Here is a 16,099-nt window from a genome sequence, read left to right on the forward strand (position 1 = left end):
CGGCTGGGCCCGGCCCGCGGCTCCCGAGGCAGCAGCGGCCTCAGGGCCCGTCCTGGGGCTGGTGAGGAGCGGATGGGCTGGCAGCGACGTGCCAGGGAAGGACCAGGGTCGCCTCTTTGTGCTGCCAGGTAGCGACCAGAAGGTGCTGCTGGTTTGGCCTCCTGGGGGCTGGGAACGCGTCGCCGCGGCCTTGGGATGTGGTGTCGGGAAGCAGCTGGGGAGCAGGTAAGGGTGGGCGACCAAAAAGGGCTACTGCCTAGAGCAGGTGAAAGGTGTCAGGGTCTCTGGGAGATTCCTTCCACGAGAGGATCCTAAACCTGTGGAAAGGGGCTCTGGGTGAGGACCAGAGGAAGGGATGGGGAAAAAAAAATCTTCCAAATGGTGAGTTAGTAGCTATACATCTGTGATTTTGTAACCATAAAACAAGCTGTATTCTCAGAAATGCCTCACAAATAAATGAGATACTAAAATTTAAAGTAAGTAAATAATAAATCCTTCAGTAATGTCACAGTATTTGTCCTAAAGAAAGACAAGTTTAGCTGTGCTCTCAGAGTAACTAGACTTAAAGGGGAGGGGAGATTTTAGTCTAAGACCTCATTCCCGGAAAATAAAATTAAACTTCCTATCTGGAAATGGGAGGACTGTGTGCATTTTCCGTATGGTACCTGGAGATGTTTACGTGTCCAGCCTTGTGGCTGTGTACATAACTAGTTTTCGAATCAGGGAAATGTGCAGTGCTAAAAATCCTGCAAGATTTAATATTTTTTACCTTTTTTTTCAGAACGATCTAATAGTAACCATCATTGGAGAATATTTAACAGTAAACATATGAGACTTTACAAATTCAAATATTCTAGAATTTATGTTTCATTTTGACCTATTATTGTTTGATTTTGATCTATTTTTGCCTGTGTTGACTTTGTATGTATAAGAGATGCTTGTCTCAGGCTGGACATACTGATCCAAAAGTTGTGAAGTTTAATAAACGTTTATGAGAAAAAAATGTAAATATCTCACCAGAACAAAAAAAAGCCCAACATATTTTGAAACTAGGAGGAATTTTTTATGTTTTGTTTTCCCGAAGTAAACAAAAATAGTGAATATCTTTACTTCGAGAGATGAGGGAACTGCCAGATTTGTAATTGAGAAATTAGGGAGGGGTGACAGACTGGTTCAGCTGCAGTTCCAAATTATCTGTGTTCTGTGTATGAAATGCTCCTTCTTTTGGTGTTTCTAGTGCAAATATTTATTTATTTTTTTAAGTCACCAGTGTCTTAAGCAGTCTCAGAAGTTAAGAAGTCTCAGAGTTGTGGTTTCCTTCCCCTCAAAAAAAATTTCAGGTTAGACCAACAAGACGACCTTAGGAAGCTTTGAGTTCCACCAAAACTGAGAGTATTTATAGTGCTACACAATAGGTGCTTTTCTACAGCTGAGGTCTTGTCACGGGTCTGTCCCACTGACCTCATAGGAATCTTATCAGTGTCATGCCTGTTCATTAAATATGTAATTGAGTGTTATAGGGTTTTTGCCATTCATTTTTGCACTCAGATAATAAAAATAAGATGTTCCTAATTATTACTATCTTCAATTTTTTGTTTCTCATGTCAGTTTCCTGCTAAACACTTAAGATACCTATTTCTGCTTTTGTTTTCAGCTGCCCAAATGCTACCTTAAACCAAACCAAGTTAAACTGTGCCAAAAGCTTTGTGACTGTCAGTGGAAGTAAGTTAAAATAATTCTGTAAACGTTTATGGTACAAAAACATTACCAGAAAGTTCATGTCTGGACTGGTTTGGATTGTTTGAAAAACTTTGTTTTGATTTTATGATGGTAAAATAATTTGAGTATGATGCAGTGAACATATGTATTTGAAGATATATTGTTATATCCTCTGAAGCTGATGTATCTGATTCCAGCAAAGCTTCCCAATTCAATCACATTTGAATTCACTATTGCTGAAAACAACTAACAGCTTTAACTGCTGTACATGTAAACCTTCTGGATGCTATTTAGCCTTTCTGCAGGCTATGGAATCTCCTGAGAAGAGATCAGTGTCAAAAATAGTAATGGAAGGTGTGTGCATCACTGATGTGCCAAGTTATGTATCATGTAAAATATATTTAGCCATACTGTGTTAGCATCTAGGGGGCCTAGTTTCTGGGTCATGTTCCCCATACGCTATTCTCCAGTCTCCTAATAAATAGTAGTCACAGCCTGAAAGACCTTACAGTCTAAGCCTCCAACATTGCACATAGTTACATGAATGCTGAAATTTACTACTTTGAATAGTCCCATTCTTCGAAGTCAGTGGTTTCAAAACAGCCCATTGTTTTTCTGTATAAACAAAAAGGGAGTTTGTGGCCACGTGGTGCATTTGTATGAAGGCTCCCATATTTATGTGAGTGTTGCCCTGCTTTGAATGGTCTGCTTTGGCTTTACATGAGTAGTAAATCGAGCTCCTTCAGGGTGAAGTTGTTCATTCAGAAGTCATCTTATACAGCTCCAGGGTACAAAATGTGTTAGGGCAAAAAATTCAGTTAGACAAGGAGGCCATATCTCAGGGGGAAAAGCAAGTCAATGGCATCAGGCTTTGTATTCAAACAAGTCATGTGACATGGCTGTGGCTTTTCTTCAGCTTTCTCCCACATTCTAGGGAACTGACATCTTTCTTCCCTCATGCAACCTGGTATGTCAGGGATGTTCTCCAGAAGGCTTTTTTGAAGTCAGTTGCTCAAGGTCAGTACATTAGGCCCAAACTATGGCGTGTTGTATAACTAAAAATAAAAGAATATGAACTGCTGTAAATTAAAAGAAAAGCCATCACTGAGACCAGAGTTAAGCATACACTAAGAAGTTTGCTGAAGCTAAGTATGGGACAGTAGTCATATAAAGAGAACAAGAAAGACAAAAAGAGTACCTAGGGTTTATAATATGACAGGAGCACACATCCTCAGATATAAACATGTGAATTATTACTTTGAAAATAAATCGGACAATATTCATTATTTTCAACTTACAACCTTTTGGGTTTTGGCAGAAAGTATTTCTTTATCATTTGTACTCTTCAATTTCTCCTTGCCTTCTTCTTTTTTGTCCCCCCTGCCCTTTCAGGAGTGCTTTAAGTTGTTATGAAGGAAAAGTTGGTGTATTTGTCAGGTTGAACATACTAAATAGAAAAACATGCTTGGCCATAAAATCTGTTTTAGGAATCCTGCTGGAATTCATGGGAACAGTTTTGTTTTTGTGTGAGTGCATGTGATGTTATATAGGATGGGAATCTTTTTTGTCTCAAGACTGATATCAAGGATGCCAACTTGTTTAGCATATCCTTTCCATATACCTTTCACTGTACATGTTTTTCAATCACTATTGAAATGCCAATTTAGTATTTGATGTGCCAGTTATAATTTGGCTATGTTTGTCACAAACAACAATAGACATCTCTTTGTGCAAAGCAAACAATAAATCAAATGGTTTCCAACATTAAACATAAGATGACTTGAGTTAGCCATACAAATATCCTTTTAAAAATAAAATTTCTTATCAGTTGTCTAACAGATTATAAGTATAGGTTTTTAAAATTGGAAGAGAGAAATCCAGATGGTGGGGCAGTGCAGAAAGGGTCAGTCCCTCATTTTGGTCTAACAAGGAAGATAGGCACAAACACACCCCCCAAAAAAGTCTGCTGCTTAATCTGCTTATAGGACAGGCTGATAACTAGAAAGATGAGGCTGGTAACAAAATAAATTTTATGGGAAAGTGATCCATTGAACATGTAATTAATACTAGCATCTGTCACCATTTAATGAATACTGCACTAAGCAGAGGATTTTGTCAATTTAGTAAAATGTTTAGCTACTTAGCTGTAAAAGGCAGGCATCATATGTATCCAAAACTAACATAGTTCTTTACAATATTTCACATATAATCTGCTCGTATAACAGTCAGGATATCAGAATTTTATCAGATATGTAACTGCAGAATTGTATGTTTTTCAGGAATCAGCAACTAGATTCTCTAACAAACATAATTAGAACATCTAGATGGGCAATACTGTAGGTGACTAGGCAGACAGTTCTGACCACTGCTTTTGCTCTTTACCTATCATTGGTCATATTGTTTAGTGTTTGCTTCTACATCTTCAATCAGTTTCTGATTAAATCAATATATGCTGAACACAGTGTATTATTATGGATACCAAGAACAATATTTTCTTAAAAGATCGTGTAATTGTTTTCATTTTAAAATAGTTATTTTCTTGGGTTTTTTAGTTGTAAATAACAATTCTGAACCTACAGCAATTAAATCTTAAAAAAAAATGTTAAAAAAAACCCTTTTCAGTAAACATCCTGATTCCATGTCAGATCTCTATAATGCTAATTTAAAAAACAAACAAACAAACAAAAGATACAAAAAAAAACCCCACAAAAAAACCCCAACAAAAAACCCACACAACAACACAAAAAACGAACCATAGCTGCCAAAATTTCAACTTTAGGAGACATCAATAAATAATTGTTTTACTGATTGTTGCCTGGTTGGTTTTAATTTGTACCTTCAGGCTCTATTGAGCCCTGCAAGGATAGTTCCTCCATTTTGAAAAAGGGTACTATAAAGTTAATAAAGTGTTGCCTTTGTATATTTAGCTTGCTTTTAAGTCTTGTTGATGACACTTGATATATAACCTATTTGATTGACAAAAGATGCCACTTGATTTGCTTAAGCCAGATGGATTGGGGAAAAATTAACAGATGTTATTACAGTAATTAAGCTGAAATTAATTCCATGTTGTGCGAACAATTTTTTTGCAAGATAAGTCTGATTTTAAGTAAGAATCTATGGAAGAGGAACCTCTTTCTAAGGTTCATTTGCCTAGCTGATTCATTTGCCAGTTCTATTCAACTATCTACTTTGATATTTCAAATGAAAAAAATGAGTTCTTAACAAAAAGAGTGCAGAAATTTGTCTTAAGGGGATTTTAAAAAATATGGGTTTGTTATGAACTACTTATATGGAGGACTTTAATTGCATAAAACTAGCAATTTGTTGTTGTTGTAAATTAGAATTGTTTCAAGCATAGTTTGATGACTTCAGAAGGCAGCCATTTTGTTCCAGCTCAGGTAATGCTCTGTTATGCTGGAAAAGAGTATTTCCAAAATAATTGAACAGTTTCATGGCAACAGTATCACACAGTATTAAGCAATTATTATCAGGAGAATGTTTGTTAAGCCTAAAATACATAGTGAAATCTGTGCTTTTTTGCTGTATCTAATTGAGATATTTAACTAAACAGTATTGCTTCTTGGAAAATGGAAACAGTTTCTTTTCTGGAGAAATAATGCTGTATTAGAAAAAAAAATATATTACTGTTGTCAAACGTTTCTGCCCAAAGCTAAAATTTATTGGTTTAGCAATGTTGTGATGTTGTGTTGTACTTTTGATGCTTGATAATATCTCACTTCTTCCATAATGCACTACCTCTGGATGTATGCTGTTCCTAGATCCTATCCGCAAGGTTTTGGGAAGATTCAGGAATTCTGGATTGATCCAGCACAAGAGACCAACCAACATATGAAAATTTGGACTGTTAGCAACTGAAGTGCAGTTTGTGATGTGCTACAGTAGCAATGTTGGCATTTCAGGGCTTTCTTATTGAGGGATCAAGGCTTCTTTGCAGATGACATCACATACAAAAGTTTAAGTGATTCCTTCTTCCTGCCCAGAAGACTAAATTAATTCTGGTTTGGTGTTCTTGTTTTGTTTCCCTATGAACGTTACTAAACACTTAACCCCGTGAAACACTAGTTTGTAAATTTGAACTTAGAGATATAACTGTTACTGAGTCCTTAAATGGTTATTACTTGTGAAAATTAGTTGTTTGTGAGCCTATGATAATTCAGTATTGTCGTGTGGGGTTACAATATTCTTTTTTCAAAAATGGTTGAGCTGTTATTTGAAGATTAATTGGAATATTCTCATATCAATTTCAATTAAGGCATGTTAAAGATAATAAAGTAATTTTAGTTAATAATGTGTTACCATTATTTGCTATTAATTTGGTTTTCTGTATCACTGGTAGCCTAGAGATTATTTTTTTCCTTTTGTCTAGACTGGTTTTTGTCCACTTCTACCTAGTCTTCAGTATAACAACAACAGTATTGCAATGAATTGCAATGTTTAAACTTCCATTTTGTTTTACATTGTATGCATGGCTTTAGTATTTGTGGCTTTCTGCAAAGGTAACATGTTTGATCTAGTTCTACCTGCCAAGAATGGTTTTCAGGTCATAAAGATGTAATAGTTTCCCAAACTAAGCAATCACTCCTATCTTTTGCTTAAGTGAATGTTTCCCGTACTGTACCTGAGTGTCTCTTGTTTACATGTTCATTACTGACAGTGCTTGTTCTTCCAGGGAAATAATTAGTCACATTTTTCACTTGCCTTACTTTAGGTAGTACACCCATTAACCTTGTTGCTCTCTGTCTTGGGAAGCCCCAGGAGTAATTCTACTTCTGTATCACCAAAGGTAAGTTTGTGTTCCATCTGTTGTCCCGTCTCTCTTCTTCCTGCTTCAAGTTACGAAAATAATTATTTCTTCTTTTCTGTTGCCTCTATTAACCAAGAGCAGTTTTCCTTATTTCATTTGCCACATACACAGCAGCATTCATATGGAGAACCATCAGATATGTTTACTTGACCGATTGTACCATATATGCTTTGTTCACTTATTAGAAATCAATTACATGCACTCAGTAACATGTTAGAGGGAAACAAGAGTAGAAGGCAAAGCTAGAAAAGGATCAGGATCTTTATCTCAAGGTGTTCTAGGCTATGGAAGTTCATCTAAGGATGCACTAATGTAATTTAAACAAACTTGAGAAAGCTGGTCTAAAATACTCTATGGAGGCTTATTTTGATTGGATATAAACTAAATCAATTTGTGCTAAACTGAAATATGCCTAAACTAAAACAAAGTAAAAGTGCCTGTAGCTTTCGGATGGACTTTGTTAAATTAGATTAAAATTGTGCACTCGGTGCTACTACTGTAAATGTAATTTGTTGTATGACACCTGAATTAGACACATTATCTGGAGAAGTGTAGTGACTAGAAGAAAGAACAGTAGTGCACAGTAAAATGATCAAAAACATTTGTTGTAAAATCAGAAGCCTAGGAGAGCATCTGAAGCTAGAGCTCTAAATAACATAATAGGATGATGGTGTACCATAGAGTGAAAGGAAAGACAACAGATGGGGATTGCAGAAGCTGCATAGCTGGAAAGCTTTAAAAGAGGAAACAGATACTTTTGACAGAAAATGCCGTTTATGTTTTTAATATATACACACATCAAATTATCGTGACAACTGATAATAAAAAAATAGATTTCAGCATTCACTACACCGATGCTACAGCTGAGCTGTGCAGTCATTCCTTCCTATACAGTTTACAGTGAGACTGAAACCTACAGGTAATAAGTGTTAAGTTCAGTGCAAAACAAGTAAATAAAATTGTAGTGGACAACGTTACTGTTTGAAGAAACAGAAAGGGGAAAAAAACCAAACAGCTTTTCACAAAGCATGCTGCCTGTAGTACTGAGTTGATAACTGATAGGGAAAAAGGGTTTACATGTCACCATAGCATTTTTTGAAAACTGGAGACACGGGTAGGAATTGAGCACATCAGCATGCCTGCACCTGGTGATGGATTCTTTAGTGGTCCTGTCATCTGGTCAGGGGGAATTACAGCTGTAAATAGACAGCAGGGGAATTTTGAAAAACACATTGAGAGCATTAGTCTGCTCTTAAAATGTGTGATGAGTTTTTTAGGGGCTAGGTCAACAGATGTTTCTCAAAATTTAGAGTAAGAGATGTCAGTGCTGGAAGTGAGCTGGCCATAGAAGAATATAGGAAAACAGTTTTCAGCAGATATTAGATTAGACTGGTTGCAGATACATACAAATCAGGATGATAAGAAGTATCCAAGAAGGAAGCAGTGAGGTGATTGAAGACTTAATCTGTAATAAAAGGAATGCCAGTTGTATGCACATACCCTGCTGTGTTTGCAGATTTCCTAGAAAAGGACTTTCTATTGTAACACTGCTGTCCTGTAGGTCTTTTGTACACCCAGCAGGGAACCTGACTGTTCTGTTGTTTGTTTTGTTGTTTTTGAATATGTTTTCACTCTAATGAGGAAAAAAAATAAAATAAAAAAATTAGAAGAAACCTAAAATACAGACTAGACCTGACATTGTAAACAAGGAGACCTTGAAACTGAAGTAAGGAGACAAAACAAAAATAAATGGTTTCAAATGAAACCTGTCAGGGTCTTATCTATCTAGAGAGGAATGTTATGTCTTGCACTTAGCTAGCATCCTTTGTTCTGTTAAATAGCGGAATAATCTTTGTGGCAGTCTTATCTAGGTCTTCCTGTTTAATCACATTAATAAATGGCAAGTGTATGCTCATAATTGAAGACACTGATCCTCTAGAGTAATTTTTTATTCCCTCTGATATTGTTGCTTTCCCCTCACCATATACCCCCTCCTTTCTGCATTGTCTCTCACTCTTCTGCTCTGCTATTGTTTCCTCTGATATATGTGCACAAGTCTGTATAAAGGTAGAAGTTAGCCTTCAAAGCACCTGTGCTGTAAGCATCTGTGATAAAAACCCTTTATCTTTTATTTGCTTATTTTCTTGCCTTCTTTTCTTTTTTTTTCCTCCCCTGCAAGCTCTGAGAAATCCAATGAGGAAAGATACTGATATAGGAAAGATACTGATAGAAAAATAAAACATAGCTGATAGGTATAACTGAGAGGAAGGGAAGAGATCATGTGAAGGCAGCAGATTTCTTGTTCAAACACAACTACTGCATTCCCCAAATGAAAAGACAGTTATTTTTTTCCAAGCTTGTTATCTTCCTCCTGTATTTCACTAAAATATTTTTCCTACACCTTAGGGGAAGCCTGTGGCAATCACACATACATGCATATGCAGCTGAAGTGGGTTGATGTTTTAGTGAAATGGGTGGCAAATGAACAGCTTTGTAGTTGCTACATACAAAATCTTGGAATTGAGACATTTCTTTCCTTCTCCATGCACTTGAAAGTTTTCTTTCTATTAATGGTGTTTGGGTTTTTTTCTCCAAAACCAAAGCAAATATAGGGGAGGGAAGTGTGTGGTGACTATTGTAATCCTCAGGAGAATCTATACAAATTTCCAAGTATATCCTGGTATCCAAAATTTCAACCCAATGGGCTGAGATAACTCCTTTTTTCTTATAGGAAAGTTTATTTAGCACAGCCTATTAGTTTTGCACTTCAGACTCTGCTATATCTGAACTGTTCATTCCATAGAAAGACTGAAAAATGAAGTATGTCTAATAAATGCCAGAGAGACCTGATTTGTTTTGGGTTTTTTTCTTTTTTTTTTTGCTCAGGACTGCATGTAAGAAGGAAACTACTGTCCTGTACAGATGTGGTCCTGTCATTGTAAACAAAATAATAATTTTTATAACTTCTTGTACTTTAGCAAGTGAAAACAGAATTTTGTAGCAGTTCTCAAATGAAACATGGTTGTTGTAAGCTCTACTTTAAATTTGAAAAAAAAAAAAAAGTAATATTTTGCTAGAAGAGAAGAAACATCCCATTTCACAGATGTAACAGGCAGCAGCTCGTACCTACATGATTTCATATTGTACATGCCTGGAATGTAGAACGGGATCAGTATTTGTGTTTAGGTCAATTTCAGTTTGGTGAATCACAAGTAGTATTTCAGATAAGTGTACTCAGGTGATCGTACTTGTCAAAAAGCTCTGTGCAACATGATAGAAAGGGTCTGAAAAATCAAGTAGTAAGCCACAAAACTAGCCTTAGTGTTCACAGATTGAGATGTTGATAGAATTTTCTAAAAATGTTAAAAGATGCCTCTCTGATTGCAGGGTTTAAGTCCTGCTACAAAAAAAAACCAACAACTGCGAGTAATGGATATGAGAGCTTCTTAATTTTTGCAAGATATTTGTGTGCCCCTCATTAACTAGCTACACTGTGAGTGACTATCATATTTTTTGTTTTGAGACAGTGATGAAATTGGTAGAAAAAAATTACTATGTAACTGAGTCAAGATCATTGCATGAATATTGGTAATGTGTTAAATATCATCTCTTTAACTGTTTCAGAACATCTTGTGAGATAAAGTATAACAAGCAACATACAGGTATGCAGGCACAGTGGGAATATTTATTTATACCAAGGATATCTTTTCATTGCCAAAATTTTAACTAGTGCTGGAGGCAGGAGGAAAAAAGGAGACTTAACAGATTCTTCAGTTCCAATTGATCTGCATTCTTGCTTTCAAGTTAATCACAATATGCCATTAGCAGCCTTACATGAAACAATTGCCCATGTGTATTACCAGTCTTCAGCAGCTTATCCCACAGGGATCAAAATAGCATTTACTTTATCTGCATCAATGTAAATGCAGAAGGATAGTCTCACTGTAGCTCTTTATGGAATTATTTAACTTTTTTTTTTTGCTCTTTTGCAAATACCTTAGTGGGTGCTACTTAGTTCCATAGTATATATATAGTACATGGTTGCCTCTTCTTGGTGAAAAGTGAGTAAAATGTTAAGGTATCTATTTGGCATTTTTAAAGGGACCTGAGCTTCATTCATTTTCAAAATGAGCATAGCTCTGTCTAAGGCTAAAGATTTCTATTGTCCTATTCAAATTTTTCTTTATTATTTATGCAGTGAATGTTCTAGTGTGAATGTAGCTGCAAGAAAAACTTTACAGCACTGTAGTATCAGCTTCTCAATTAGATGTGACTACACTAGAATAAGAGTAGAAAAAGCTATGGTACTATATGTTAGCCACAATAAACATCAAAAGGGTTACATTTAGTTGTCTGTATCTGACATGCACATGTAGATGTTCAGCCTTTATTCAAACTTACTGTATGTAAAGTATCGACAGGATACAGGCAAGGCTTGAAAATTACAGAAATGATGGGTGTGAGCTCAGTACACTCTGGAATCTGAGCTTTAAATTGAAAACTAATGTTAACAGTGAGTGCAGCTCATCATGAGTTACAAAGACTTAATTATTCTCAACTTTAAAATCTACATTTTTGACACTGAAATACGAGAGAAATCTAAAGTTAAATTTCATGCTAAGAGTTGCAAACCACTGTTGTCAGGTCCAGTATTTGTAATAGTACATTTAAATGGGTTCCTCAGTAGGTATATATGAATAGTATTCTGTGGCTTACAAGTTTAGGGTTTTTTTAACCTTGCCTATAACAGCAATGGAATGCTACTCTTGGCTTGTAGTGTGATCTTTGCTAACAATTGTGTGGAGGAAGAGCCATGAGTATGACTTTACTGTAGGCCCAGCAGTGACCCGAACAAAAGTCAGTATTAAAAGCTGACACACCATTCAAGCACATACGTACAGTTTTAAGACACCTCTGGGAAAATTACTGATAGCCAGGGCCACTTGTTCTCCATTATTTCATAGCTACATAGTTTACAATTCATACTCATCTTCTGTCTCAGTTGTGTGCTTCGCAATGCAGGCTTTTTTTTCCATTTTTCTAGCTCTGAGTGAGTTGAATGTGCACTTCTGGAGAGCTTTTTCCAGAGTCTCCAGACAGCCTAACTGCTGCACTTTCAACTGTCCTGTTATTGTGAATTTTAACAAAATCTTAAAATGATGGTTTAATTTTTAATACTGCCACTTCTGAATGTAGTCAAATGGCTATTTCTGCTTAACCACAGAATTTAATGCCTGATGAATTGTGTTTCTGTGACTAAATGGAAAACAAAAAGAGAATATAGTTTTGCAAGTTAATCTGTCATTAAACGTGTTTTAATTTCTACAAACAATTTGCACACAGGGATTGAGAATGTTTTCTTTGTCAGAACATTTCTCACTTGTCTAGGTATGTTAGGATGTGTATTGTCCTTTGAAGCATGTTGTAGAGCTGCTGGTAATCTAACCATGGTTTGATCTCTTACAATAATTTTGTTTTGGGAATGCAGTAATATTTACATAACCAGAGGAGTCCCAGATCTTAGCAATGTATTTATCTCATGGTACCTGATATTCCTTTCTTCTTTGTTTTTTTTGTTGTGTTTTTTTTCTTCGTCCATAATCGTGCATAATTTTCAGGTGGTGGAAAGTCTCAGTTAGGAATGAATTTCATTAATCCAGACCTGGAGAAATTAAAGAATGTCAGGAGGATTTTTTTGATTATTTATGTCTTCATAGTAAGATAACAATAATAATTACAAGTTTGCCCTGGTATGTATTGGAGTAATCTAGCAATATTAATCTGTAATAAAGATATTATTGCTTTGGCTAACAGGCTTTTTTGTGTTAATTTATTAAAATAAATGAATGTATGAATACTGGAAAACCAAAAAGACATGACAGTAAATGTAAATATAAATCCCAGCAATATTGATAGTTTAATTGTAAGACAATGATGGAGTTATTAACAACAAAAATAGGCCAGAAAGGAACTTGGTCCTTATAATGCTGTGCCAGCACATTTGTTCTTACGGCCATGTCATGAGCCACCTGGATTCCCAATCTGATTTCACATATGTAACATAAAGAGCAACAGGTACTTGGATTATACAACTGCAACATGACTTTAGGAGCATACAGCCAGAAAAAGAAAGGCAGTGGGTACAACACTAATTAAACCTCAAAATGTAGATTGATAGAGCTGTTTTCCAACCTGTTCCTGACAGACTTGCTACTGGGAACATCTGAAATAACTGCTTTTTCCCAAGTTCCACAGGACTCTGTGCCCCAAGTATTTATTACTCTGTGTCTTATAATCCTGGTTCTCAGTAATAGATTAATTTTAAGAGATGTCATGTCACCAGATATGGTTGGTCATGGCTCACAGAGGAAACAGTCTCCTGAAAATACAAAGCCAGAGACACATGAATTCAATAACTGCAGTGAACACCTGAGGTCTGAGCTATGATCTGGTCTGAAAATGGAGAGCTTCATAACTGCAGAGACTGGACTGAACTCTGAGGCTTTTGTAGCCCAGGAGTGTAGACACCTTGCAGTGGTGACATTTTTATAATTATTTTTTTAATAAGCTGCTTTTCTGTTCTGTTTATGTACAGAGAGACATACAAAAAATTTAGTTGCAGATGTGATTTCATATTTATCCTATTTTTATGATATACTTGAAAGATACCATTTACAAATGAAGTCCTGTTTTCCTCATCAACAGCTTTGGTAGACATAATCTTATTTACAGTGAGGCAGAGCAGGTCTGCTTTCCCAGAAGTACATGAATCACAGGTGGTAGGGGAGAGGGTGAAATTATCTCACTAGAATATACCATCTTCAAGACTAAACCTGAGTGTATCTCCATTTAGGATCTCAAGTAAGACCAACACAGGTTTCCTTTGCTTATTAAAATCTAACACTTCCTACAACACAATCAAGAGATTTTTAGTCCTAGTGAGTTAATGTGGTCTGTGTTTCTATGTTTAGCTTTGTGTTTCTGATCTCCATTATCATTTTTGCAACTGACCAATTTCAACTGAATTTAATTGAAATAACACTTCCTTAGGCAGTTGGGTCAGGAGACAAAGAAGTAGTTTTCCACACATTTTTGCCAAGAATTGCATAGAATTTATAGCTGATTTTTAGCAATAGGTTTTCATAGGTTTATTTTGAAAACTTAATTTCAGGTTTTTTATTTAACCTCCTAAAAGTAGATTTGATATGTGAAGGATATCACATATGTGAGAACTTCAGCTTGGTTTTTTCCTCATTGCTTTTACTGTAAAATTTTCCTGTGGCATTTGAAATTAATGTAGTATCACAATAAAACATCTGTTTTAGATGACCAGGGTACAATGATTTAAATATTTAAATTACTGTTAGTATGCGTTTTTCTACTGTTATCCTGTTTTCAGGAGCTTACAGTCTGCCTGCTTTTTCTTGAAAAGTGTTACTGGTGGTTCAGAGGTTTCCTATCCCACAGGAACTATTGGAAGCTACAGTACATAACATTTAGTAATTTCTTCCTCCTCTTAAAATTATCTCCAAAATCATACATGGGGTTTTTCTTCTGGTTTTCAGTAAAATTTTAATATAAAGTAACGGCATTTGTTTTTTGAAAAATGCTAACATAAATATATGTATTATGAACATAAAATTACTATCTTTGTGAAAAGTTGTATTGTTATATTGGTATTATTTCTGCCCGTAGCTCTTGTTGTTCCACACAACCTGATGTTTTTACACCACCTCCTCTCCTCCTGTTAAAGGAGTTTTACTGCTGTTCTCCTAAGTATTCACAAATTACTGGTTTTTCTATAGTTCTCCACAAATACATATACTGGAATAATATTCTAGTTACCCTTACTGAATTTTTTGCCAAATGAACGTTCAAATAAAAGACTCCTCACCAGACCAGACCCGTGGTTTGCTGCTAAATATGTGGTTCATCTCTACCAGCAAAATGTTTCTCTGTTGTTAAGTATTAGTATTTTCTTTTGTTATCTTCTAGTTCTCATTCCTAAGATTGTGTCTGTTTTCACATGGTTGGAGATTTTTAGAGAAAATTTAAAGCATTTGGAGCATCCAAAAGAAAACTAGAGAAGTAAACATTTTATAACAAACATTAACATTTTAGTAAATTTCTATTAGCTACCATACAGCTGTAAACATCCTTGTTTGTTTTGAAATGGTTTCTTTACTTTTTGGACAGCAAAGTAAGGGATCATTATTTTATTTCCATAGTCTTGATAGAGCCAAGAAGGAAAAGCAAGATTTCGTATATGGCTGGATTTTCTTTATGGTTTGGCAAAGGTGGATAATTAATTTATGATGGTATAGGGCAAGAGAAGAGAGGTCTGTTAAATTTTTGGGTGAGTCAACAAATAGTACAAGTTATCAAGTAGTGTCTAGCACTTGTGGGATGAACATTTCACAGAAAAGCTGAATTTCAATATAATTTCACAGTTCATTATTAGCTGCAGATACATTTTTGAAGCAAGATGCATACAGCTAAATATTTTAAAACAGCCAAACCAAGTCACATTATTATTTCTAGTAATAAATAATTTCCAAGAACTCAAGGAGCAGCCAATATTCATGTTGTAGCCTGAAATAGACGCACACTACAGACAGTATCATTGTCATTTCTAGTATGCAAAGATTTGGATCATTCTTACATATTAGCTTGAATTACATCAGCCAGGCAATTTTTGTACTTGCATAGGAAATTTGAGAAAAATTACCAACTATATAGAAGTGAGATGCTTGAAAATCAAAAAAGCAAATAGAACCAACAGCAAACTGGTTTTCCTTGCAGTATGATACAGCAACAGAAAAGAAATCTTGAATTCTTCCATTTCATTTTAGTGGTATAACTGTATCTACATAAGAAGTAGAACTGCAGAGACTATTAATGTCAGAGCATAATTATTTTCTCCAAAGCATACAAATGAAGTACTTTTTCAGTTGTTTTATGAACCTCGTCCTGAGTACATAGCACTGTTTTTATGTAAATCAACATAGATGTGCAAAAGTAGACAAAATGGATCTGGACAAGTTTCAGTTCATCTTTGCTGCTGTTTTTTGTGTTCCTCAGCTGAGACAAGAATTTGCTCTATGCTAGACAATGTACATTTTTTAACTAAAGCTTTGTTTTACTGCTCAGGCATCCTGAATTTCTCTAGTAGCTCACAAGTCTAATTGAAATGCTGTAAGTTAGTATTGTTCGGTATAAGATACTATATGTTATTTTTCTCTAGAAAACATTAAAAAGACCCTTGAGGTGACTTTCTGGGTTGCTTTTTAGGGTATGCAGGCCTAATATGGGGCAGAAATTTCAGACTTTTACAAATCAGTTCTCTCTTGGTTTGTTATTCATTGTGTTTGTTTTTTTTTAATCACAGTTCAGATTGCTATAGTGTTTGGTGCCAAAGTTCTGGATCATGTCCTCAGTCTGTGCTGAGGTAACACTGACTTCCTGGAACAGCTTCCTGTCCCATTGCTCCTGTACATCATTTCCTTTCTGGAGCTTGAAGATATTGCCAGGCTTTCTCCAGTTTCATGCTGA

The 16,099-nt window shown here is 35.5% G+C and overlaps 1 protein-coding gene across 1 annotated transcript; it reads left to right on the top strand.

Annotated features, from left to right (window-relative positions):
* Positions 1 to 72: 72 nt before the first annotated feature.
* Positions 73 to 16,099, top strand: FBXO36 (F-box protein 36). Its single transcript, XM_010001670.1, is given in 5 exon segments — positions 73 to 128; positions 1,655 to 1,722; positions 11,382 to 11,405; positions 12,156 to 12,263; positions 15,936 to 16,099. Coding segments are annotated over 5 exon segments (420 nt in total).

The sequence above is a fragment of the Chaetura pelagica genome, unplaced genomic scaffold (assembly GCF_000747805.2).
Source record: "Chaetura pelagica isolate M959 unplaced genomic scaffold, ChaPel_1.0 scaffold207, whole genome shotgun sequence".
Taxonomy (NCBI): Eukaryota; Metazoa; Chordata; class Aves; order Apodiformes; family Apodidae; genus Chaetura; species Chaetura pelagica.